The sequence below is a fragment of the Lactuca sativa genome, chromosome 7 (assembly GCF_002870075.4).
Source record: "Lactuca sativa cultivar Salinas chromosome 7, Lsat_Salinas_v11, whole genome shotgun sequence".
Taxonomy (NCBI): Eukaryota; Viridiplantae; Streptophyta; class Magnoliopsida; order Asterales; family Asteraceae; genus Lactuca; species Lactuca sativa.
Window position 1 is genome coordinate 32,197,130 of NC_056629.2, and position 22,219 is coordinate 32,219,348.

General features: G+C 29.8%; 3 protein-coding genes and 1 long non-coding RNA gene across 9 annotated transcripts; 2 read left to right on the top strand and 2 right to left on the bottom strand.

Annotated features, from left to right (window-relative positions):
• Positions 1–244: 244 nt before the first annotated feature.
• Positions 245–7,230, bottom strand: LOC111892066 (transcription factor PCF6). Of its 3 annotated transcripts, none has more exons than XM_023888130.3 (2): positions 6,273–7,230; positions 245–463 (listed from the first exon to the last, which is right to left on the bottom strand). In XM_023888130.3, exon 1 carries the CDS (start codon positions 6,965–6,967, stop codon positions 6,278–6,280), a length of 690 nt encoding a protein of 229 aa, XP_023743898.1. In that variant the 5' UTR covers positions 6,968–7,230; the 3' UTR covers positions 245–463; positions 6,273–6,277. The 3 variants fall into 3 exon arrangements, with proteins under 3 accessions (XP_023743898.1, XP_023743899.1, XP_052621436.1); XM_023888131.3 differs by having other exon boundaries at positions 245–483; XM_052765476.1 differs by lacking the exon at positions 245–463 and adding an exon at positions 2,031–4,661.
• On the top strand, positions 6,852–12,715 carry LOC122195038 (uncharacterized). Of its 2 annotated transcripts, XR_008225163.1 has the most exons (3): positions 6,852–6,982; positions 9,685–9,749; positions 10,882–12,715. It is a non-coding gene; the product is annotated as an uncharacterized LOC122195038 (long non-coding RNA). The 2 variants fall into 2 exon arrangements; XR_006184964.2 differs by lacking the exons at positions 9,685–9,749; positions 10,882–12,715 and adding an exon at positions 7,237–7,512.
• A 336-nt stretch (positions 12,716–13,051) lies between these two features.
• Positions 13,052–16,137, top strand: LOC111892035 (uncharacterized). The gene is made up of 11 exons (XM_023888096.3): positions 13,052–13,208; positions 13,300–13,615; positions 13,795–13,873; positions 14,161–14,255; positions 14,418–14,522; positions 14,750–14,829; positions 15,074–15,164; positions 15,252–15,359; positions 15,454–15,540; positions 15,637–15,705; positions 15,804–16,137. The coding sequence occupies exons 2-11, from the start codon at positions 13,358–13,360 to the stop codon at positions 15,945–15,947; spliced, it is 1,116 nt and encodes a 371-aa protein (XP_023743864.1). The 5' UTR covers positions 13,052–13,208; positions 13,300–13,357; the 3' UTR covers positions 15,948–16,137.
• Positions 16,138–16,399: 262 nt separating this feature from the next.
• LOC111892034 (flap endonuclease 1) lies at positions 16,400–20,280 on the bottom strand. Of its 3 annotated transcripts, none has more exons than XR_006185250.2 (19): positions 20,124–20,280; positions 19,903–20,019; positions 19,739–19,797; positions 19,557–19,616; positions 19,413–19,466; positions 19,293–19,341; positions 19,148–19,195; positions 18,987–19,052; positions 18,806–18,856; positions 18,596–18,715; positions 18,432–18,516; positions 18,260–18,341; positions 18,070–18,184; positions 17,764–17,820; positions 17,598–17,644; positions 17,447–17,501; positions 17,032–17,161; positions 16,762–16,836; positions 16,400–16,594 (listed from the first exon to the last, which is right to left on the bottom strand). XR_006185250.2 is itself a non-coding variant. In XM_023888093.3 (18 exons), exons 1-17 carry the CDS (start codon positions 20,133–20,135, stop codon positions 16,762–16,764), a joined length of 1,152 nt encoding a protein of 383 aa, XP_023743861.1. In that variant the 5' UTR covers positions 20,136–20,280; the 3' UTR covers positions 16,400–16,594. The 3 variants fall into 3 exon arrangements, 1 of the variants encoding a protein (XP_023743861.1); XR_002850416.3 differs by having other exon boundaries at positions 17,002–17,161; XM_023888093.3 differs by lacking the exon at positions 17,032–17,161.
• Positions 20,281–22,219: the final 1,939 nt, after the last annotated feature.

Consider the following 22,219-nt stretch of genomic DNA (forward strand, 5'->3'; position numbering starts at 1 on the left):
AAAACTCCATTTGACCACTTCTAATTCTTTGTATCTATGGAACCTCAACTTTTTTATTTATATTTATATTTATAAATTAATAGGTATGATGAAAGTATGACCACTTCTAATTCTACCAATGGACAACAAATAAACCTCAATATTTTTTGTATCATAATAACTTGTACGTTACGTAACAAAATAATACACAACATTTTCGACCATCTCCTTTTTAACTGTTTTCATCACTCTGGTTTGACCCTAATTGTTCAAAATGTAAGCCATTCAATTAAGCATTAGAACATATAACGTTTAGAACACAAACCGGTTATATATAAACCATTACACAACAAATTAAGCTAGAGTACTGCTAGATTCACTATATTCAGATCTACGATGCAAATTAAATACTAACCACATACTATTATAATTATAGATAATGTCGATATCGTTCTTCTGTCTTTGTCGGCATGGTCTTGGTTACCTTGGAATAAAGGACATAAACTATCGTTTAGTTAGTCACTACATAAAATTATATCTAACAGACAATAAATGATATTTTAAAGTATAATTTAAATATATGTGCTACCATATAAAGAAATGTATTAACAAGTCACTTGGATTCCTACTGAATACTTGAGTAGATATTTAGTGATGTTTTTATATAATGTTTAGAGATATTATAAATATTTTAAACATTCAAATCATGAGAAATATACCACTACAAAATCTACTTCTAGCAACAAATAAATATGTCGAATTAATTCTATTTTTAGTTGTGAAAAGTTGCAATTAATTTATTTTTTTTATTTGTATTGTATCATATTTTTCAACTATCATACACATCAGTGCATATGTTTTAATTAGTTGTGATTAAAAAGTATTTATTTAATTTTTAACTTAAATATAATAATTTCATATCTAATTAATATTAAAATGTATAATAAATTAATTAATAATTAACATATTATTATAGTTCTACTAATTTATTTTATAATATAAGTGTTCGATTAAACAAATAGTAATAATATATAAACTAAATAGTTTTAGTGTATATATATATATATATATATATATATATATATATATATATATATATATATATATATATATATATATAGAGAGAGAGAGAGAGAGAGAGAGAAAAAAAAAAAAAAAAAAAAAAAAAAAAAAAAAAAAAAAAAAACTAGGTTCAAGTATTCTAACTAATTATTATATGAATGTAGGATTCAATGTGATCCAATCATTTCAAAACCTAAATAATATAAATTTTTAATGTTATCTATTAATTAATTTTAGTAATCAAATAAATATTAATTAATTCCATTAATTTAAGCAATATAGTTTAAGAATTAATTAAATAAGATAAATTTTTAATGTTATCTATTAATTAATTTTAGTAATCAAATCTATTTGTTCGATAATTGTATATTTAAGAATGTTATTTAGACTATTATTTTGTAAGAATATGTATGAATATTTGAATATATAAGGATTATGTTATATTTCAACCGAAGGTTTAAGAATGTTGTTTTTCTACAAGAAGTTACTTCAATTAACATATGTACTATATGAGAATATATTACGGCATCTTCATATAATATCGTTCTAACAGAATTGCATTCTAAAAGAATAAAATCAAGTAAAAATTAAAAATTATGTTAGAATTAAAAATGAATTAATTCAAAAAAATCAAAATTCAAAATTAAAAAAATCAATATCCCTTAAAATCCAAAATTTTCATTAATTAAACATGTGTTTTCTAATTTAAACATGTTTCTCCTAATTTAAAGACAGATAAATCATTACTTCAAATAATTAAAATCATTGGTCTACATTCATCCCTACATCCACATAATAATTAATTAGAATACAATAACTTAAGCCTATATATATATATATATATATATATATATATATATATATATATATATATATATATATATATATATATATAAGATTAAAGAGAGAAATAGCATCATAATGAATCATATAATTTATAACTCAACTTAATTGAATATTTAAGATATTGAATTAAATTAAGTATTTATTATCAGAGTTGATTTCTTCACTGAGGATTTTTATTTATCCACAGAAAATTTAAGATATTGACAATAATGCCTTCATTTTAACTTGGGAAGTGATATTGCCACAGTAGTTTTTTATGCATCCACTGAGTTTTAAAACAAAATGACAATTGTGCCCCTCATTTATATTTAGAGTGTAATCAATTATTCAACTGCTTCTCCCTCTCTCAATCTCAATCTCCCTCTGCCCATTTGTTGTTTGAACTTCGCTTTCCAGTCTTCATCCAAATGTTTCTCTATTCTCCACGGCCTTGTGCATTAGATTCTGTTGCCAGCAGCCCCTGTTCCTATGCCACCCTCTTCTATGGCGATTATGAACCCTATTGTTGCAAAAATGGAAGCAAAAAACCACCTCTCCAGTCTCTATAACCTAAAATCTCAACTGGGTCATAAAATATACACCTTGCTTGTGGTCTTTCAAGGGATGAAGATGAAGGCTCGCAAAGGAGGTTTTGAAGACGTCAAGGGTGAGGTCGAACATCTTCCAAACCGAAAAGAACGATGTTGCAGATCATCAGTGACACCCGTAAACTAACCAAGGAGAACCCGTTCGCCGTAGATTTTTTCAGCAACCAAGGAGAACCTCTATTTATTTTTGGTTTTGTTGTGGTGGTGTTGTCCGAGATTTCTTCAGAACTGATTACCAAAAAGATTGGCTTTGTTGCGGTGGTGTTGGTTTGAGGTTTTTCATCGAATAACCTATTATCAGTCATAATTCTCGATAATGAAATACATGAACTAGAGGTGCACTAGAGTTAATAACGATGAAGGTATTTACAGAACAATTAAGCCATGGGGTTTAAAGAAGAAGAGGTTACGCAACAATCGCCATTCACTACCCTCTGTTTGTGTTTGCAGGCACCACCATAGGCTATTCTAGTATCAACTATTACACCCACTTCGGTCTAGGTATTTGGTCCCTCATAAAAGCTCGGTTAAATCCAAGGAGTAGCGGGATGAAGATTGTTGTCAAAATATAATAGAAGACACTTACCATTTTCCGGCCGAGAACTACAGTGCCCAAAGAAGAAACGGTGTATACATGTTTGTCATTTGCTATAAGTGTTTACTAAAACTCTGCCAATGCCTTTGAATAAACTCTAAATATAAATATGAAGGGTATAAATGTCAATTTCTTTAAAAATCAGTGGATATAGACAAAATTGCAAAAATGGTCCCTGTGGTTGGCAAAATTCTGTAGTTTTGGACCAAAATGAAATGTTGGTGCACCATTGGTCCAATTTAGATAACTTGTGTGGTTTTTGTCCCTATGGTTGTATTTTCTTGTGTTTTTGGTCCAGATCCCACTTAAAATGACTAATATGGCCCTTAAATAATTATATTTTAATTTCTTTTATTTATTTTCTTATTCTTATAATAAAATGAAAAACAAAAACAAAATAAACCCACATCTCTCTCTACCGCCTGCTTCCCTTCATCTTCATCAGATAGATCGAACGGGAATATGTGGCAAAAAAAAGTTCATTCATCCCTAAACTATACATTGAACATAAGAACCCACCCACAATCAACCAGATTCGTTACCAGTCGTGATTTACAGGTTTGAGATTCAACAAAAATCGTGACCCATCATTGGGTCTCTTGGTCACGACATGTTTCTTCGTCCTCTGTTATGAACCATTGGCTGTAGTGGTGCTTCAGTGAGCCATCGAGACAGCAACCTCACCTCTCGCACATCTCTTCTTCTCCCATCAAAGAAAACACCACCGAACCACCTGCGACGTCGTGCTTCTCGTCTGAACTCTTTTATGACCTACTTCCCTTCGAAAACCCTAGCCATACTGATCCCCCTTCCTTCGCATCCTTCTTCCGAGACATAAGAGCACAAGATCTGCTCAAGCGGCCATTGTTGCCCTCGCTTCATCCTCCGCTCCGGATGAGTAAAACACCAAGAGGCGGCGATTTCTCTTCCCGATGAAAGATAAGAGGCGACGGCCTCTTGTGTTGCTCGCCCCTACTCGCGAATTTGGCCGCTGGACCATCGATTGACCTTGGGACTATTCCAATTCGTATTTCTTTTTCTCCATCGGACAAGGATCTTCATAACTTTGTGTATTTTGTGTGTGTGTGTGTGTTTAAGAAGACGAAGTTAAAGAACCCAGATGAAGATTTAGAGAGAGAGAGAGAGGGAGAGAGAGAGAGAGAGGATGGTGGTGGTTTTTTTTATTTTGACTAAAAATATATAATAAAAAATGGAAAAACAAATTATAAGGGCATAATGGTCTTTTTAAGTAGATAGAGACCAAAAACAATAGAAATATCCAATTTTGGACCAGTGGTGCACCAACATTTCGTTTTGGACCAAAAGCACATAAAATTGTCAACCACATAGACCATTTTTACATTTTTGTCGTGGATATATTAAAAAGATCTGTGGAAGTATCACAACCCTTTTAATTTAGAGTGAAAGAAAACTATCACTTGAATTTGTTTCTAAATGAAACGCAACACTCCTTTTTCCTCTTTCTTTCTTTTTCACTTCTTCATATTTTATCATTGTTAATATGTTTAAATCATCTACCGCCGCCATTGTCGTCTGTTACCATAGCTTCGTGGAGAACCCCAATGAAATTCCTGATGAACCATTACAACCCCCTCGTATTTGTGAGAAACCATAAGCTATATTATGTGTAGTAAATCATGAGAAGGTAGAAGGAAGTCACGTAATTCTCGATCTTTTAATCGAAGCTATAGCCACCACGAGTCTAGGATTGTCTTTCTCTTTCTTAATTATTTACATATTAAAAACAAAGGGTATAAATGTAAAAACATTATTTTTTCTAGCGGAATAATCAAATGTTTCAACCGAAGAATTAGTACCCTTTCACTATTGATTATATTATATTTTAATAACTATTATTATCTAAACTATTTAACTATATTGGTGATGATATTTCATTGAGTAATTAGAGGTATATATAATTAAAATAATTATTAAAAGTTATAAATTATTTGTTAATATGTAAGTGGGTTTTGTTTTTTAAACAGTGTTTATATTGTAATGAGAAGTGAGACTATCACAAAATATGATATGTCATAATCGAAAGAAAGCTCAACATCATTCCACCGGAGTAGGTGGTCTTAAACTTGAAATTTATGATATAAAACTTCATATGTCATATAAAAAGTCATATTGATCGATAAACACAAATAGTGTACTTGTTTTAGAAGTGAAGTACATGAATTCAATTATTAAACATGTTGCAATGTTGCAATATGGCGATAGACATAAAAATGAGTGGGATTAAAGGTCATACTCATACATGTTGGTGAGAGACATACAACTTGTCAAAATTCATATGAAATGACATTTTATATGGACATAAGTGTTATTTAGGTCAAAGATATGATGTGTTGTTAGGTCAAAGATATGATGTGTTGTTATAAAAGCAGAGCTGATTGATAGATAACAAGTTTTTGTTATATATAACAATGTTTTTTTTCTTTTTCTTTTTTTTTGTTATATATGGACATAAGTGTTTTTTTTACAACATATCTAAATCATTAATTGTTATGTATTACAAAAAGGTGTTATATACTAATTAGTTCTCTTATACAAAAATTTCAATATTCAACCTTTACAAAATAGGCATTTTTTATATTTTCCACAAAAACACACCAATTGTATTCACAACTGACCGTTTCTAAATTACCATTTCCTCATAGAATTTGTTTTTGTGTAGTTTCAAAAACTTTAAAATATGAGTTATTATATATTACGAATTATTTTTCTTATAATGCGAAATTATTATTACAAAATTGATAATTTTTTACTATTTTTTTAGAAGTAGAGGCCTTTGAAATTTATTTTTGCAAAAATAAATTAGTGTCGTTGTGCTAAAATGAATTGTTTGGTTGATATTGATTTACGGGGAAAATTAGGGGAAAATATAATATAAAAAAAACTAGGCATAAAAAATATTGATTTTCCAATAGACCTATGTAAAATTGATTGTTTATGAAGAAAAAAACTATTTTGAAATATATATATATATATATATATATATATATATATATATATATATATATATATATATATATATATATATATATATATATATATATATATATATATATATATATATATATATATATATATATATATATATATATATCAATATTACAAAATAGCTAGTTTTGTGGTTTTTCTGTAAATTAATTGTATAGAGGAGGAGAGCTTGTTACCTTGTTCAGAGAATTTGATAGGAAGTGGCAGAGGAGCGACGGGTTTTGGACACAAGGTTGCAATTTTCCTCCTCTTGAAGATGATTTTCCTGCTGAAAATTAAATCCCAAAAACTCTTCATCATCTACAAACGCATTGTTGAATGTATGGATGAGTGTAGGATAACTGGACTGAAGGGGTTCCCTATCAACAAACGCAAAGCCATCTCCCGAATCGTAGCTCGGATTCCACGTGAAATCCATCGGGGTTATAACTTCTTCTTCTTCTTCAATCGATTTTTCCTGGTTTTTGTTTCTTGAATCGATTAGCCCCATTGGGTAGTCATCAAAACCACTGATTTTCGCGAGAGTGGAGATCTCCTGGTTCCGCTCACCACCTGTTCGATGAAATGCCTCAGAGGTATCGACAACAGATGTAAGCAACTCATGCGCATGATGATCATTCTCGAGCGCATCAATCACAGGTTTCGCTTCCTTCATCAGCCAATCAATGGCTTTACTGGGTCGATCATACCCAAGCCTGTCTTGAACATCATAGAACTGGATAGCCGTGTTAGCTGATAAACGAACACGCCGATCCCTCGGACCCTTTGATGTGCAGACTTTGCTATGGCGATCTTTTCTTCTGAGCGACCTAACGATTCGACCACCTCCTTCTACTTCAACTATCTCTCCAATTCCTTTGCTTTTCCTCATTCTCAAATCTCACAGGTAACTACCTAAAACTAAAACCCTTTTTGCATATTTCATTTATGTCACACACTCAGTGTGTGTATCTGTGTGTGATGTGGGTTTTAGATATGGTAATAGTACTATCAATTTGATGATGAAACAATGCATGTACAGATGAATCACTTATATTCTTTTATACCAATTTTCTTATCTTTTTTTAACACTAGAAACAAAATTTCAAGCTTCACATGTATAAAATCTGTCCATTTTGATGTATTTTTTATATAAATTAGTTTCCAAATTGGTCGATTTTTCTGCCATCTCTGTGAAGAAGCAATCTATGAGGTTAAAGATTAAAGTGATTCACTGTGGAAGTGGGACTTTGGTGGGTGGTTTTGCTTTCAGAGAGAGTGATGTTTCATGTGAAAAAACTGTTCATAAACCAGGCCTGCTCATGCATGCATTATACTTACGCGATTTTTATCTTTTTTTTTTTTTTGTTATTAAATAGATATGTTTCTTGATTTGTTTTTTTTATCTAACCCATATCTATTCACAAATTTTTTTCATTCGGAATCTTTCATTTTTTATATAATTTGGTGTTTGTTATGTGTTTTCTTGAGATACGTTTAATTTGTTTGTTATGTTTTGCAAGAATAGTTTGTAGTTATAATTAACTTTTATTTGTGTAGAAATGTTAGGCAAACAAAGTTATAAGATTTTGAAATATACAAAATTATATTAAACGTGAAAACTTTAGTTTAAAAAAAAAAAAAAAAACACTTGTAAAAATTAATGCAATGAGTGTTGAGTTGTGCTTCCATAATGTCAGCCTTATAAGTTGAAGGGTACTGGCTTCTTCTGCGTCATCAGATGTGTACTACCTCCCATCCATGTCAATGGGATCACCCAAAATATTTTCACTCTGCATACACCGTATTTTTCAATTTCAATCTTATATTTTATATTATTTTTGTTTACTTAATTGGACCTTTTTTTTTCATTTTTCATGTGTGCTTGTCTTCTTTTGGGTTATCAGTTTTTTTAATCAACTTTTAAATTTACAAGATCACGCTAATAGCCTTTTTCAATAATATATATAAGCATGAGTACTACAAATAAAACGTTCATGGCCTAAATCTAGAGATACATGGATACAAAACATAGGGTTCTGAGTCAATGTCTGATTAAGTTGTATATGAGTTTTTTATCAAACTCGGTAAGAGGCATATATGATGCTATAAAACCGAATCAAATGCTTTTAATCATGGTATCAAAGTGTCTAAATATGACTGAATTAGACTCAACTTCTTAACAGAAATATAAAACAACCCCACAATATAAAATAATGGGCTAATGAGGGGTTAACATTTACATATAGACCTCTTTCATTATTAAAGGAACATCAAGAAGAAGGTGAATGGGATTGAAACCGATAATCATAGCCGAAGTTACCTCCTTTAGCTCTTGTTTTTTATGAAAATTTCCAACTTATATGGGACATTCTCCCCATGTCTAAGCAATGTAGAAATTCATGATTCAAAGGCTAACATTGTATTATGGAATTTATGGTCAATTCAACATATCTTCATCTCATAAGTTGGTTGGATTTCATTGTAACGTGCACCTCATGCCATCATAACATCATTTTGTCATAATTATCAACATACATTTGATTCCACTATCACTTGATCGATCACATTTTGACTCTCATGACAAGGTGATCACAACTTTGACTAAAAAAAGGAAATTTTGAAATCAAAGCCAACATCAAAGAGTCAATCTTTCAACGTACTATACCACCCGATTGTATTGAAATGAGCATGATCCGTTGTTATTTTTAAATTTTGATTGAATGTATGACTAATGTGGCTATATTAATATCACATCGATAATTTCAAATTATTATTTGTGGAGTTTGTTTGAATATGTAAATAGCTTATATGCTTATGTGGTAATACCATGTTAACACAAAATTTCTAACTAAATAACAAAGTTGATTTGTTCTTACAATCGATGCATACATAAGTAAATTCAATACCGAAGAAAAAGTGTTAGTTATCCAAACATATACTAAAGGAAACAAGATGAAAAGATGATGAAAGAAACAAAGTTGTTTAACATGATATTAACGCATATAGAAGAAATTCATTTATCATGTGATTCGTCATGAACAAAAAATACTAAATCTAAAAGATGATATTACAATACTTTACAAAAGTGTCCAAAATATATAATAAAGCACTTTGCATATATTGACCAAACATGCATTAATTATATATATGAGTGTGATTTCTACATAGTCTCATAGGAAAAGATAAATGGTTTCAAGAAATTGCATTCCAATGGTTTGGAAGTTTAAAAATGATCATAGCATAAGTAGCTAATGAATAGTTGGGAAGAAAATTGTTAGTTATGTTATCCTTGAACATATCCATTATGAAAAGAAAGTTACTTGCACTTTTGAACCTCCCCCTAGACATGGTTGATTCAAAACTCAAATTACTTTCAAATGTGACTAAAGAAGTAAAAATCTTGTTATTACTGAGTTTGATAAGAGGCTTCATCTAACTCAGTCAGATTCAGATTGTTAGATATTATGCTTAAAAGTTTTTGGCTCGGACTCTTTTTATATCTCTTATTCGATCAGATTTAAGGATATGTCTTGACTCAATCATATATGACTCAATCAGCAACTATCAAATAACTCTTTAATTTCTATAATGGTGTGTTTGATACAGGAGACATGATGGGATATGATGAAAAATAGAGCATTCATTTTTATTCGCAGAACAAAAGATAGAGTGTGAGTCTTTATTTAATTTTGTACCACTTTGTTCAAATCATACTAAACACTTATAATTCTTTTCTTATTAATCAATCTTGGCATTAGTCTAAAATATACTACTTAAACATGATCTAACGAATTAGTTAATTAACAATAAATTAATTCTCAACTAATCTAAAAATGGATCAACGTCACAACCACCATCCTTTTAACTTTTCTATCCTTTGAACTCCCCCACCTAACTTTCCCCTCTTCTTTATCTTGCATTGTTTTGTTATTTTTGTTTGTTAAATTTGTGTTTCTTTTATGATTACTAGTTTAACCTATAATTTTATGATGATAAATTCTTGTAAACTTTAACTATTAAAATATAGTCATATTATATAAATTAAAAATATAAATTGGTCATTCTTAAACTAGTTTATTGTCACAAAATATTACTCATATTTTGGAGTTAATTTTGACGTAATCTACTCACATTTTTAAATGTTTCATCATCATAAAATATTATCATATCAAATAATTTGTGGCTGTCGAATAAACACGTTGTATTTCAAAGTTTACATTGTTATCAAAATTCATCATATAAAACATGACTTGTCTAAAATTGTTGTCTTAACAGATCACTCGAACTCTAAATTTTAGTTGTCATTATTAACATAGACACATATTAAACGTTACATATATCAAAATTTGTCTTGCGCACGGTTGTTTTTAATTTTTATAAAAAGAAAAGGTTATTGTGAAATATGATATGTTTAGAATTTTACTATCAAAAATGTACCCACATAAAAAAGTGGTCATTTTTCTAAAATATGTTATATCTTATAAAATGTCCTCGAAATATACTACGACAAATCGGCCAATAAATTTGGCTTAGGTTTCATTCTCTTTCCCAAAAAAGACAACCAATAAATGGTCGATTCATCTTTTTCATTCTCTTTTAAGTGTAGTTCTCATTAAATAAAATTATTTTAAAATAAATTATATACGAGTAATTAATTAAACATTCAATTTTTTTTGTTAATTTAAGGTACTTAAATTAAAATTAATTATTTGATTGGTTGGAATTGAAGCTTAAATCTTGTGGATGTTAGTTAACCTTTTAATCATCGAACTTAAGGTATGTTATTTGATCTAACATGTCTAGCTTTGGAGGAAATGTGCCCATCTGCAGTTCGTGAGATGGGTCCAGAGTTCTAAGACAGATGAGACAGAGAAAACAGAAAGTATTCGTTTGAAGATTCTTGGGAAAAGCATGTCTACCGCGTATCCTCGAAGTTCTCTTCTCTGGGGTTGGCAAAAGTTTAAGGGTGATTTCTTGTCATAGTCATTGCGAACATCTCTCCTCTTCTCTTAGCGTGCACAGTTTGCCAAGTCCTACTTAGAACGAAATGCATATTTTATGAGCGTGTTCGGCAAAACTAGCTGGTAGCTCATAGCGGTTAGCTGGTAACTGATAGCGTTTTGTTAAACGCTACATTAGGTAGCTTTTGAATTTTGAGCGTTGTGTTTAAACTAAACGCTAAAAGCTTGTGGTGTCAAACGAGACTTTTTGTTCAAAACAGAACATTTTATCAAATGATATAAGCTCTCAAACATTTAGTATCGAACACGCCCAATAAGTATAGCAAGGAGTGTGTGTTATCCATTTTAAGATATCTAACTAGGTTTTGGATTTAGTTTGTAAGAATATTAACTTTTAGGATTGAAATAAAAGTTGAGGGATTAGTCTTGCCAGACGATGAAAGACGGTATCTCTTAACCCCTAAAACCTCCCATCTCCTTCATTTGAGGTTAAAGGTTTAAATTTGAGATTTGTGGGATAATGTATTATGTTGATGATTTAATTAAGTTAAGGATGTTATTACATGTTTAAAACAAGTTTTGGATCCACTATAATCACTTTTAAGTCGTTAATGAAGCTTAGAAGTGTTAGAAACGGATTTGGCAGTTCAATGTTGTTTGTTTTGGACTTTCTACGCATCTGAACAATGGATCGTATACTAAACACATACATCATAGAACTTTCATATATTGCCTATGGGGCATTGGTCGGTTGTTACATTGTTTCGATATGGCTTTTATCGTGTGTTTAGAGTTCAAATGAGTTGGACAAGTTTATTGACCTCAATTTGCTCTCATATTTTATGAGTGGACAGAGCAAGGAGGCTCTGTGTGGATTCATGTGATTTCGGATGTTAGATTCCGAGCTTAGCAAATGAATTTATGAGGCTTTTTCAACTTGAAAGGATAAATTGTTTAGTTTTTGCATTGAATTATTTAACAAATATGTGTGATTTTTTTTCAAATGTTAAAAAATAAATAAATAAATAAATAATAAAAAAATTAGAGTTGTCCTTTTAGACATTAAGACCAAATGAAAGTAAATGGCTAAGATCTTAAGGAACGATCTTAGGCTCCTAAGAACTTAGGTTCGATGTTGTTACAAAAACGATTCTGTTGATATTAGTGGTTGTTTTTTTGTTATAGTTTTTTGTAGGTTCTTGTGATCCTAATCTGGGATTTCGATCTTAACAACATTGTTTTTCATATAATTTACTATTTGTTAAAGCAATTACTTTCCTTAATAAATAGACATTATAAATTAGGAATGTCAATGGAGCCAAACAGCTCCCCGCCTCCGCTCTTGAATTCTCATGTTCCCCAGGCCTCGAATTCCCCGTGTGTCTACGCCCTTGATCCTACCCTTAAATTTCAATATCACTCCACTTCCATCCCTGATGCCCTAATTTTAATATCACCCCCAAACCTTAATATATTATAAAAAAAATACATTCGTACGAGAATGGGATCCCACAGAGTCGGGTTACACATGGGTTCTTGACATCATTCCTAATATAATTCTCATGTACATCATCCATAATTTTCATAATTTTTTTTTTATTTTTCAATTGTCTTTTTCAAGTATTTGATAATTAATATATAAGTTATATTTTATGTACTAGCTAAAAAATAGTTGATAATTAAAAAGTTAACTGTTAACTTATAAGGTAACGGATAAAATTTATATTTGATAAAAAAAATTATATGATAAACTAGTTAAAAATATAAATTAACATTTAGAATATATATATATATATATATATATATATATATATATATATATATATATATATATATATATATATATATATATATATATATATATATATATATAATTGATTAAAGGTATATTTAAGAAATTTATATAAAACTTCTCAAAAACTATTCTACATACCTTTTTTTAAAAAGTTAGTTTACTTGGCAAATATGACCCTCTAAAAATATGTAGCACGCCATTTGCCATAATTGAAATATATGGAAATGAAATCTTAATTGAATTATGTGGTGATGAATATCGCGAGATCGGAGATACTATAAATTACAACTTTAACTATCAGATTGTGTGCTTAAGATTCGCCACCGTCGTCGCCGTTTCCTCGCCGGAAACCTCCCCTTCCTGTTTAATTCCCGGTACTTTTTCTCTATTCGTGTTATTCCTTGTTATTCGATTCATTAATCACGGAATCAGGCGCATAGTTTTTCGATAACTATAAAAACGCAGAAGCAATCAGTTCAGTGAAAATTGGGTAGAAAGTCGATCGATCGTTGATCTGTTCGAGATGGGAGACTCCACCGCCACCGTCAGTGGCGGTGATAATAACTCGTCTGAGAGAAACGCGGCGGAAGAAGTTTGTAGAATCGTGGAACAGAGTAAAGAGTTGCAGGAATCTGCGGCAACTTTAATTTCTCGAAATTCACAGGAGGAAGCTTCACTAAGGCAACGAGCCCTAGCTCTAGATTCAAGTATCAAAAGGCTTCATTCATACATTGCTTCCTCCGTCAAGAAAGGGAATTTGGATCCAAAAGATGCCGAAAAAGTAAGGCCTTGTGTGTTTGATTGATTCTTATTTAGTTCACTCTCGAGAAGCTACTGTGTGTATTTAAGCTAATAAATACTGATTTTTCGTTGCAAATTGAAGATATTATTGTGTGGACAGTTATAAAAATGGATGCTTTATTTGGGTTGTAGTTGATTGTTTGTTTTATCCTCACACAGTTGGTTGAAGAGCTAACTAGAGCGAGTTATACATTGAGTGAAGGAGATGCAGCTGCATTTCTTCCCAGCAAATCTTATGGTGATTTGCTTTCATTAATTAATTTAATCCCTCATTATTATGCTTGCGAGAACACCAGTCACACCACTTTTTGATAATTCATACTTTCCAATTTCAAATTGGAATGCTTTTGAAAACATTGAAGGAAATTTTGATAACTCCATAGAGCTATGAAAAGTTATATTTATAAAGTGGTAATGACTTGGTGTTTAGTTATTAAATCCAAACAAATTGGCATTTTGAAAGCAATAAATTTTAGCTTAAGAATTCGAAAAAAAAAATGTTTAATTGGTGTTGTCTGGTTACAGGAAGATTTTTGAAGATGTTTCTTGGTCCCATAAATGTTCATGCTACCAGAAAGGATGTTCAATTGAAAGTGAAGGAGGAATACAATAATTTCAGAGTAAGTTCTAAAATTTCCACCTATATAATATCTTAAACCTCCTCCATCTACACATATATGAAAGCAATTTCATAAACAAATAAACACTAATCATTTCATTTGGTTTAATTTTTTCTAAAGATAGAATTTTTATTTTCTTTCTTTTTGGTTCCCTATGAACAGGACAGGACTGCATATCTGTTTCTTTTTTTCCCATCATTGCTTCTGCTTCTAAGGTCATGGGTATGGAATGGATGTTTTCCTGCATTACCTGTTCAGATGTACCAGGTAATGTGTGTTCTTCTCATCACACCCTTGTATCCCATTTGTTACACAGGACACATAACAGGTTGTACTGTGTTTGACATGCATTGGACTGGAGACAAAAAATTGCAAATCTTTTGTCTCAACCAAAAAGATGGGAGAAAGATTCGTTCTTGATCTCTTTTCTATCCAAAAGACACGAATGCCCTCCTCATCCTTATTATTGAAAATTACGAGTGTGCCCTTTTCAGGCATGGTTGCTCTTTCTCTACACAGGGTTGGCTTTGAGAGAGAATATCTTGAGAGTTAATGGAAGTGACATACGTCCATGGTAATAATTCAACAAACATTGTGGTCTCATTAATCTTTCATTATAAATGTTTTAGTTGTGTAGGGCCCACATGTTACACAGGACAAGATAAGACAGGACAGGTCGTACTGTATTTGGGGACTAAGACTGATGTTAAGAAGACAAAAAAATTGCTTACTTTTTTTTCCCACTTAAAAAAGTGGGCATGGACTTGTTGATCTTTCATTTGTGCAAAAGACGTAAATGCCCTCTTGATTTTTTTCAGGTGGATATATCATCACTATTGTGCTATGCTTATGGCACTCATCAGCCTTACATGGGAGATAGAAAGGCAACCCGATTGCTCCCAGAAACAGGTTAAATTACTTATTAAATTATTACATTTCATGTAAAATATTAGGCTCGTGTGTTTAAATTTTAATCTTATTTATTATTTTTTGCAGAAAGGTATACAATTGTTTTTGAAATGGGCAATCATGCAAGGAGTTGCAATGCTTTTACAAAATAGATACCAACGCCAGAGGCTCTATACTCGTATAGCATTGGGAAAGGTATTTTGTTATAATTTTTATTTAACTCATTAAAAAAAAACATTAAAAAAAAGAAAAAGGATCTTTACTTTAAGGACTTGATTTTGATTTGCAGGCTAGAAGAATGGATGTTGTGTGGGGTGAAACTGCTGGAGTAGAAGGTCAAATATGGCTTTTATACCCAATTCTCTTTGTCTTACAGGTCATTTTCTGCTTAAATACCAACCTACTTTCATTTCCAATTCATTGTTTAGTCATATATTTACTAATTTACCCTTTGCTTATCTTCTATCCGTAGGCTTTTGAAGCATACGTGGGTCTGCTATTGCTTAAAACCGCAGTGGTTGGTGTCGTTTCTGAGTGGCAGGTATGTCATTACCTATTCTATAACAATCATACTTGTATATTTTATTATGATATGATGAAGATGAGAAGGGCATTTACGTCTTTTTCACATTTGACCAGGTGGTTACATGTGGAGTTCTTTTGATAATTATGGCGGTAGGGAACTTCACAAACACGGTAAAAACCCTGGTGTCAAAATCACGGGTGAAAGCCAAAATGAAGAAAGGTAAAAGTAAAAACGACTTGCTTCAAGGATCCTCATGACTTCAATAATCAAAAACAAGAGGATGGATGGATGGATGGATATATCATGTCATATTATTAGCATTTGTGATGCGTATTTTTTTTGGCTGTTTTTTTTCTTTTTTGACATTATATTTGAAGAGTGGATTTTGTTAAATTTAGAATATTAGTTGTGCCCAAAACTAATAAACTACTTTATTTTTTGTTTAAATTCAACCATGTTTATATACGTACTTTAGAATTTGCTTTTATATTTGATAATTAGATATTAGATATTAGATATTTGGTTTGTGTTCAATAGAACGAGAAACTAACGAATGCCTATGAATATGAACGATTCATTATTAAATTACATATAGTTTGATAACTTCCACGTATACAAAAAGGGTTAAAAAAATTGTTTCCTAGCATTGCTATATTTAACATGCAATCACATATTATGAATCATAGAGAAAGAAACATGCAAAGTACACTTTACTTCCTACACAGACGTCAATATTAGTGATGTAAAAAAAACAGTCGTTTCAGTAAAAGATAACATGATACCTCGATTTTAGAGCGAACTTATCATCAGAAACTAGAAACTTCTTAATATTACAAAACAAAATATTTAAAAAAAAATCATTAAAGTTGGAGGGAGGCATCAGTCATACAACAGAATCAAGCACCTACAAGTGTAGAAAAGGACTCTCAATGATTTAGCCACCAAATCATTAAATCTTATGAAAAGATTATAATATAATTTAATTTAATGGCTAAACAGATAAAATATGAAAGTACAAGTTCTTTTTTTTTTACCATAAACTTTGAAATGACAAAATATTAAAAAACGAACCTATTTCTTTTTTCTACCAGCTCCACCCTTTGCTTTTTTGTTGGCTGGTTCTTTTGCAGCTTTTTCATTCGTTTCCTGTGTCACAAAACACACAAAAACGTCGTAAATTATTTAAAGAAAATCCATACACACATTATTTTCTCAAATATTTTTTATTGGAAGAAAGAAAAAAAGAAACATGACCTAAGACAATCCACTAGTTTCTCAAAAAATCACGGCTAGATTCTAAAAAAAAATCACCATTTTGGCTTCATGTGCCAAAGCATACACCTTTGGATAACATCAGGGGGTGTTTGGAACACAGACTTAAAGTTGGAGGACTAAAGCTGCTTATGATCGTTCCAGTTAATATCTTAGTCTTGGTTACTTGTTTTGAAGATCCAAGAATGCATTTAGTTCCCTGACAGCCAAAGGGTTAAATTTGTAATTATACAACAATGGTTCACTTTTTTTTTCTATCTCTTTTTTACTTATATATGGGTCTTCTTTTTACTTAATACAGAAAAAGGAATGACTTCATTTTAAAACTAATTAATCCTACTTTATCCAAACACCACTTAATGCAAAAAAAAAAAAAAAAAAATCAGTCCTCAATTTTGCAAAAATTATGTAAAAGAAATATAACTGGAGATAATTCAACAAAAAAAAAGTAAAATAATTCAATTACAACAGAAAGAAGGTGTACCTTTCTTTTAATGGGAACAGAAGTGCTAACAACTGGTTTAAAGAATGATTCTAATCTGGTATAAAAAAAACACAAATATAAAATAATAAAAAATTAAATTAAGAATAGGAATAAAAATAAATTCAATGAATAATTTAATTGATTTATTTACCGATTTTGTGACGATTTGTTCTTGGAAGCTTTTATTTTCTCCACTGCCTGTTATTAAAATACACGATTAGTTATATATTTACATATACAAAGAGCTAGAAAAAACAGTTATATATTTATTTTTAAATAAATAAATAAATAATGAGTAAATCATTTGGTGTCCTTGCCTTTGTGACTCTGTCACTGTTGAACCCATTTTCAGTCACCAAGAAGTTTAACAAGCCCTGAAAATGAAAAAAATAAATAAATAAACCAAAAGAATATAGAAATTAAAAAAAGGGCTAAATGAAAAAATAGCAATGTACTTTCATTTATTTCTATTACAGTATTGTATTTTACTATTAAGTCGTTTTACTTCAAAAAAAAATATCCAATTATTACATCATACTTTGAAAAAATAATTAATTAATTTTAGCAAAAATAGATTTTTCAAAGTACATTGCTATTTTTTGTTATTATAATATGAATCTCACTTCTTCATCTGGAGAAGTCCATTTAAGTTCAAGCTGTTCATCATCAACACAAACCAAAGGCTCTTTGAAAAGGCGTCTAGCCTCCTGATATGGCCAATTCTCAGGTATTTGATATCTGACAACAAGGGTAAAACCGTAAATAACATTCTCTAACATTTTTTAAAAATAAATAAATAAATAAATAAAGAACCTCTCTTTGTTTATATTTTCAAGGATAGTTTCTATTGACCCATGTTGACGAATGAGCTTCAAAGCTGTCTGCCCACCAATACCTAAAATTTAAAAAGAAAACAAATATATAAAATAAAAAAATAAAAAAAAACAAGAAACTTATTATAAAAATTATATATTTATTTAACAACCTCTAATACTGTCACAATAATCACATCCACATAGGATACAGAGATCAATAAATTGATCCATTGTAAGGTTCAGTTCCTCTAAAACCTGTTATAAAATTAGCACCTCAACGTTAAAAAAATAGTATAAATAAATAAATAAATAATTTATATTTTTAATTTAAAACCTTGGAAACATCAAATTCCATCACGGGAATTTTTCTTGAAGCAGGATCCATTAAATGTCTAAGAAATTTTGGTGCTCCAAAAGTAAGAGAATCCATATCTTCAGAGGCAACAGCATACACCTGAAACAAATTTATTTATTATAATTAAATATATTAAATAAAATAAAATAAATGTTTGTTTTGCATATACGGAAAAAAAAAATACATTACCTTATCAGCTTTGCAAAGAGCAGCACATTGTGCCTCTGCTTCAGATGGGGCCTACACTCCCATAACAAATAAAATTACAAATTTACCCTTATTTACTTTTTCATTCCATTTCCATAAGTGTGATGTTATTTTCTCAATTATTATTTTTTTTTTTTTTTTAAAAAAAAAAAAAAAAAGTTACCTCAATAACAGGCACTCCCATAAGCCTTAGAAGTTTTTTGCAATCCTCATTGTGTTGTCTTGTTACCTAAAAAAGATGGAAAACAATTATTTATAGTTTATAACATAAATAAATTATAAATTAAATAAACATTAAAGAAAAACATATAGATAATTAGATACCTTCACAGTACGTTTACTAAATTTCTCAATGTCTTCCTTATTGCCAGACTACAACAGTGAAAAGATAAAAATAAAAAATAAAAAAAAAATAAGTAAAAAAACATGAAGATCACATAAAAGAAGTGGAAACAAGTCATGAAATTACCTTAATAGCCTCATCTAACTCTGCTGTTGCATCTTCTCGCCTTGAGTATCTGTGTAATAACTCTAAAACTATGTCACATTATTGACATTATTTGTAATGATAAAACAAGAATTAGGTTACCTTTTTGCAAGTTCTTGTTTCTTCAAATCGGGAGGTGCCCCATCAAAAACATAGCTATATAGAGAGAGAGGAAGGTCAAATTGGTCATATATATAAAAAAATGAAAGATTGAAAAAGAAGAAGAAGAAGGAAATAGGGATTTACACTGGCTTCAATCCAGATTCCAGAAGCCTAATAGTCCGATTGAACATTCCTTGCAAATGGCTGTTATACATACAACAAATTGTAAAAATGAGACCCAAATTGTAGATTAGAATATGAATTCAATGATCTTTTATCCAAAAATTAATATGTTTAAGAGGTGAAAAATCGTTTGAGATACTTACCTAGTCACATCACCAGCCTCATTGGTCAGCATTTCTGTCCCACTTCTTCCGACGACAATCTACAGTTTTTCATATGAAGCATAACACATACGTATAGTGATTTATCTTGAAATGGGAAGGGGAAGGGGAAGGGGAAGGGGAAGGGGAAACGAGAATTTGGGTACCAGAAACTGGTAGATGCTCATGCTAGCATCGATGGCGATTTTCCGACCAAAATAACTCTCGAATTTCTGCTCTTTCATGGCCTTCGGGGCATTGTCCGCTAGAAGCTTCGTTAAACCCTAAACACCCAAATTCAAGAAACAATTTTCAGAACAGTTTAAATTACCAGAATCAAACATGTTAACGACAATAAAAGATTATCAGATTCTAGGAAAATAACTACCTTTATCCCCATTTGCGTGGATTGGTGGAAAAATCAAGTAGAAATTAACGAGAAGAACGACCGATGCTCAATCCGAACTAGGGTTTTTACCATTTTCCCGCCTCTTCCGACTGCCCATATATGTAGAGAACATTTTTCTTTGCCCCTTGTTCTATGGAACTATTACTCTTCAGACCTTCACATGTCTAAAGCTAACATTTTTTCTTCAATCTTATTTGTAACCCCCATAAAAAATTGTCAACACCTCGTGCATTTGAAACCCCTACACCCTTTCACCTTCAAAGTAGTTAATCACATAATCTCATTCCAAGAAAATCACACACTCTATAAGTTCAACACCTCATGCATTTGAAACCCCGATACTCTTTCACCTTCATTATATATGTAGTTATATTAGTACATTTTTCTTACAAAAAGTCTTCATTTGGTTGAAGATATTATCATTCAAAAATTTTCATATAGTTGAAGCATTCACGATCCAAATATGATGATTTGAAGAAATGGGTTATGTCGCATCGATGGTAATTGTAATATGGTTTTTTTCTTTCAACGAGAACAAATGAAGCTTTTATATTCTTTTATTATGCTCAATTTCTCATTTGACCTTTATATGTGATTTGTATGTATTACTCAATCTTGAATGTGACTCTCCAATGTTTTGCTTGGAATATCTTTATCATTCTTCTTTTTCAAGAAAAAAAAATTGATTGCAGGTTAGTGAAGAATTGTCATCAAGTTTCTATGGTTGAATGGTGTCAATAAAGAAAGAAGATTCAGAAAACGGATATAGGTTTTTTTTGTTTGAGCAAAGTAGACGAATGTTAGGTTTTCCTTTTGATTTAAACGTATATTTATGTAACATTTTTATTTATATATTCAACCACCTAATGTTCTTATTTATTTGATTGTAGTTTTTTATTTTGATTATGCTTATTTTATATTATTTTTTTGTTGGGTTATCCTACACAACATATTTACAAGACAATATTTAAAAGATAACATAATTTTTAACATTTGATATGTAATTATGATGACTTATCATGATATGTTTTTCATATGAAAGTAATTTATCCATATTACTATGACAAGAATTACATATGACATTTACGAAAATATATATTATATGTGATTTGTTTAGCATATATATGCACCTCTGTATGTTATAAATTTATAATTAAATATCTTTATGTTTAATAATTGAAAGGATTAAAAATAATGCTTCAAAACCAATTATTTAGACAAATATAATAATAATAATAATAATAATAATAATAATAATAATAATAATAATAATAATAATAAATACACATTTCCAAATACTATATTCATTTGAAACTAACACTACAACTCAAGAGTTTTCTAATTTATGTATATTTATTAATTACAACTCAAGAGTTTTTAACTTATGATTATTAATTAGCAATCACTAATAACTTTATTTTTTTTCTTTTATAAGGTTGTAAAGTTTTGCTCATTAAAAACATTAATCTATTTGAAGAGATTTGTGATTTAAATATGAAAAGTTAATAAAAATGTTATAATAAATATTTTAGTGTTTTTATGTTATTAAAAGTTGTAGTGTTTATTTTTTATATTTTTTATTATTCATTGTATATATATATATATATATATATATATATATATATATATATATGTTTTTTAATACAAATGTTATAATAGATGTTTTTGTATTTTTATGTTACTAAAAGTTGTAGTTCATATTTTTGTTTATACATTTTGTTACCCGTTATATATAGATTATCATACGTTTGATATATAATTTATATAATTTTAAACGGTTTATAAAATTATCAAATAATTGTATATATCACAATGACTTAAAAATTAAAACTATAATCATCATATCATATCATATAATATTGTATTATAAATGAAGCATTTTTTCTTTCACCACGTTCATTTGAAACTCCCAACTTTTCATATTTCCATACATTATACTTAATTTATTAACTTAAACATGCTTTTAGTTGTAAACATTATCATAAATAGAGGAATTTGTGACTTATCAATATGATATACTTAATTTGTTAACTTCAATATATAGTTAAATACATTAATATATCAAATAAGCTTAA

Excerpts from the sequence above, each read along its gene's own strand:
- LOC111892035 (XM_023888096.3), top strand. The coding sequence starts at position 13,358 with ATGGGAGACTCCACCGCCACCGTCAGTGGCGGTGATAATAACTCGTCT. Across the intron at positions 15,165-15,251 it reads CCGATTGCTCCCAGAAACAG|AAAGGTATACAATTGTTTTT; the intron begins GTTAAATTACTT and ends TATTTTTTGCAG. Across the intron at positions 15,360-15,453 it reads CTCGTATAGCATTGGGAAAG|GCTAGAAGAATGGATGTTGT; the intron begins GTATTTTGTTAT and ends TTTGATTTGCAG.
- LOC111892066 (XM_023888130.3), bottom strand. The coding sequence starts at position 6,967 with ATGAGGAAAAGCAAAGGAATTGGAGAGATAGTTGAAGTAGAAGGAGGT.
- LOC111892034 (XM_023888093.3), bottom strand. Across the intron at positions 17,502-17,597 it reads AACAAATCGTCACAAAATCG|ATTAGAATCATTCTTTAAAC; the intron begins GTAAATAAATCA and ends TTTTTATACCAG. Across the intron at positions 16,837-17,446 it reads CTGTTCCCATTAAAAGAAAG|GAAACGAATGAAAAAGCTGC; the intron begins GTACACCTTCTT and ends TTTGTGACACAG.